Here is a 4,241-nt window from a genome sequence, read left to right as displayed (position 1 = left end):
CTTTCCCTTCTGTAGCATCATATACTCGATCGTGATTCGAACCATCTGGATGAAGAGCAAAGCACAGGCTGTCATCATATCCAGCTGCCCTGGTGAGTCTCAGCACACGTGTCTCCAGCCTCATGATTCAAATCCTGCGGGTTCCCCTGAATCCAGGAGAGCCCAGACACGCAGTGACACTTTGGGTCCCGTATCACTGCAGTTTCTGCATTCATAACTCTTTTCTACATTTTTTACCTTCTTTCCTTTGACACTAAATCCCCTTTAGAGAAATAATAGAAAACATTTGTAAGAAAAGAATCAGCAGGTAAAAAGTCCTTATTCTAAAACTTAGAATCCCTATTCCTAAAAATTTGTCCATTTCGAGAATAATTCTTTTCTAGCAGATACTTTTGCTGTGCCTTTACATGACCTTGCAAGCCCAGATTTTGGTCAAGATCAGAAATTCCTGGCTATGGAAAGCCATAAAACGAGCTGAGCTTTCCACCATAAGACCATAAACTTCTTTTGACTGTTGTGATCATTTCTGGCAAAAGATCTGAGTACAAATCATTTCAAGATTCCCAATTGTCAGCTGCCTCTCCTATTAGCTATGAAGAAAAGTATGTTTTTTACACCAATCAGTTTTAAGACACAATTGTAAGAGCACGCAACCACTTAGTGCAGCCAAGGGTGAGCGGAAACACATCAAACCACAGGGACCAAGCTGCTGGTACTTGCCTGAAGCAGGATTGTGGATCATGTCTGGTACAGGAGGAAGGGTCCTGAAGTGATGTTGCACATATTCAGATATCCTTATGTCATAACCCGACACTTGTCAACTATAATCTAAGTTTTACCCCTTTGAAAAGCTTGAGCAGGGCAGATTTTTAATGATCCTGCCTTCATGACACAATCAGTATTAGCTAGTCCTGAAAAAAAAATGTGATTCTTCTCCTCCAAGAGGTGTAATCTGCTCTGTAAGTCAACAAGTGATTTCCAGTAATATTAAGTATGGACTAATTTCAATCTTCTAGATGAAACTTTTCACTGATAACAAATTACACAACCTTGATATGCTGGTTGGATAACAGATGCAATCATGCTGGTACTGTCATTCAAATACAGAACTTCATTCCTGGAGACATTAGTGTGACTTCAGAGGAGATTAGATCAACCAGCCTTGGTGTGAGACTGAACAGGATTTGCTTCTCAATTCAAGCCACACTTCATCTCTGAGAAACTTGTCTAACAGCATTTCATATTTCATTACTGAGTCAACGGGGAGAGGAAAATGCATGACTGATTATCCAAAGCACCTCAAAGAGTAAGAGACTGAGAGAATGGAGCACGTAGTTTTTAAAATCCTTGGGGTGGAAATGCCCCTAGAAGCATTGTGAACAGGTAGCCTGGTTTGCCAGGTTGTTTCTTTTCTTTTCTTTTCTCTGATTATAGCTGCCGCTTCCTTTCAGAAAGTGTCTGCTGTAACACTGCTCTGGTTGCGTTTTTGTAGCTGTGATGGTGCATGGTTCTTGTCAGACTGGTACACACAGGTTTTCCTGACTCAGGATCAGGAACATCCAGCTGCCACAATGCTTCCAGAAGATCTCTTCTGTCTACTTTTCCTCTTTTGATCTGGGGTGGCTCAGGTTTTGAGTGTCCAACTTGAGCAGGTGTGCCAGAGTCTGAATTTGAGGAACTACTAAGCCCCTGCTGACACAAGGGAAGGGTGGGCTACGTGTCACTGCCCTGCCTGCAGCAGCACACCCTCACACAGCCACACACCAGCCCCGCTCCTTCACTAGCTGAACTGTTCTTTCCCCAGGTGGCAAAACCTCTGCTGGCTGCACCAGCCGTGGGTTCGTATCCAGGGCGAAAGTGAAAGCGATCAAGTACAGCATCGTAATTATCCTTGGTAAGTGAAGAGCCCCACAGCTGGCTAAGGAGGGTGCTGCTGGGAGGAAGCTGGGCATCCTCCACTCCCTCCATCGTCAGCAGATAGAGGGCAGTGGATGGCTCAGGGAACCAGCTTTACCAAGACCCCCTGACTTGCCTTCTGACCTTAACCTTCCCCTCCCTTCTGGCTGATAAGCTCTTATCTGACATAAGCCTCAGAAGAAATTATATGCACAGCCTCTCAGGTGCATAAAGAAAGTAAAGGAGGGACACGGCCTAAAAGGAAATAAGGAAGGGGTCACCTGCTTCCCAGCCTGGCTGCCAAAAGACTTGGCAAGTGAATTGCCTTACAGGCTTAGAGACGATGTTTGGCAGGTTAGGTGCTGGGGTGGTGCAAGGGAGAGGAAGGAGAGGCAAGGGATGCAAAGCAATTGAATTGGATGTCAGAAGCGTGTTGCCTGCCAAGGTGGGAAGAACAAGTTCTCCTTTCCCAGCTGGGCAGCAGATGACTCATCGCAGGTGTCCTCCGTCTCCCAGGGAGATGACATTGTTCTGATGGAATTAGGAGCCTGGCGTTCTGTCTTGATAAATAAAGGCAGTGTCGCACAGGGCTTGTGATTAGCTCCAGGCACAGGCAGGAAGGTGGCCGAAGCTGTTTATTCCCAACGGCTGACAGCCATTCCCCAGCCCCAACAACAAGATATTGCTCTCCTTCCCAACGCTGTACAAAATTCGGATTGGGTGATACTGTGATAATAGCTACTACCAAGGTACTTAGCTCACTGTTCAGTGGGAGCATCTGCAGAGCCAAGAGAGCCTGGTGTGATTCATGCTTCTCAGAAGCCTGAGAACAGCTTCTCTGTGTCTGAACTTTCCTGCATGGCAATCAGCGAAAGCTTTTGTCAGAAACAGTTCCTATTGTGACACCATCAGATGTTAACAGCTCACCTGGACCTTGGTAATATTGGGCACCCAGCACTTCTTGACGTGTAAACAGACTAAGGCACCTAACATTCAAAGCCAATTGAAGTCAGTGCTAGGGTCCATATACTGACATCCATACGTTTGGTTACTCTAGAAAACAGGAGGGCATCTTACCTCTTCCTTGCACATTCAGTGCACGCTCAGCTAACTACCAACGAAGGAATGCTGATTAATGTGACAAGCAAGCAAGCACGAGGTCACTCTGATGCCTCATTTGGGTCAGGAAGAGATGGCGTGTCTGCACACTTGCAGCCCCGGTACTTACAGCTTAGCTGAGTGAACTGCCTGTCCCAGAGTTTCTCTATAAATCTTGACTCAAAATTCTTTGTGAAAGGACATGACACAGAAACTCGTGAGGGACATTCCCTATGTGATTAATTCCCTGTGCCTGCAAGTGAAGGTAGATCTGTCCTTTTTATTTCTACCACCTCTGACCAAAAGCAGTGGCTATGAACAACGCAGTCCTCTCTTCCCTTCCCCAAACTCATCTCTCAGACTGGAGTATGGAAATCAGAGAGTCTTCCTGCACGCTCTGTGCACACAGCACCTCCAACCAGAATGCAAAGTGATACATTGGTCTGCCGTAACGCAGTGTGAGCGGGTGTCGTTCCTCGCTCCTGGGTGTCTACGAGCCCTTGTTTAATAGGCAGCTGTGATAGGCAGCGCTGTCACGGAGCAGCGTTCTGGTGGTGTGTGTGTGTTTAGATTGGCTGCTCACTCAGGGGACCATTAAAAGAGCGCTTCGCTATAACTGATGATGCCTTAACCGGCTACCTATTTACCCTTTATGTGTTGTGTAGTGTTCAAAAGTGCCTCAATATGTCTAGAGGGAGCACTCTAAACACTTAGAGGAGCACACATAATGTATTTTATTGGCATTAAAATAAAAATAAAGACAAATAAAAGCACAATCTAATAACCATTCTCTTAAATAAGACCCTGAATAGGGAGAGATATTCTTTTGCATGAACAAATATTTATGTTTTATGACAGTCTCTCTATGTGTGTATGATTACCTCCCTAAATAGCTGCACTATCTAACGTCAAGCTCTTCCTCTCTCTGTCTCTTCTCCAGCGTTTGTTCTCTGTTGGAGTCCTTACTTTCTTTTTGATATCCTGGACAACTTCAACATACTCCCTGAGACCAAAGAGCGCTTCTACGCATCCGTGATCATTCAAAACCTGCCAGCCTTGAACAGTGCCATCAACCCCCTCATCTACTGCCTCTTCAGCAACCGCCTCTGCCCCCCTTTCGAGTATCGCTCCTTTACTGTCACTCTGACTGCCTCCTAAAAAGGGAGGGAACACATAAACACGGCCCCTGAACCCACCACCTATTTTCACCTGTTTTAATTCTCTTTTCCTTGTTTTCTTTAGGGAAA

At 45.6% G+C, this 4,241-nt stretch overlaps 1 protein-coding gene across 1 annotated transcript in view; it reads left to right on the top strand.

Moving 5' to 3' along the window:
- The window catches only part of NPSR1 (neuropeptide S receptor 1), a 54,308-nt gene that overhangs the window by 49,880 nt on the left and 187 nt on the right, over positions 1-4,241 (top strand). Inside the window, exons 6-8 of the mRNA XM_010142741.1 lie at positions 16-92; positions 1,805-1,894; positions 3,935-4,115. Of these exons, the coding sequence (XP_010141043.1) occupies positions 16-92; positions 1,805-1,894; positions 3,935-4,115 (348 nt within the window). The remainder of the gene's footprint in view (positions 1-15; positions 93-1,804; positions 1,895-3,934; positions 4,116-4,241) is intronic.

This window comes from Buceros rhinoceros, unplaced genomic scaffold (assembly GCF_000710305.1).
Source record: "Buceros rhinoceros silvestris isolate BGI_N320 unplaced genomic scaffold, ASM71030v1 scaffold8529, whole genome shotgun sequence".
Lineage (NCBI taxonomy): Eukaryota > Metazoa > Chordata > Aves > Bucerotiformes > Bucerotidae > Buceros > Buceros rhinoceros.
The sequence above is the reverse complement of the archived record's forward strand: the minus strand, read 5'-3'. Positions and strand labels throughout refer to the sequence as shown.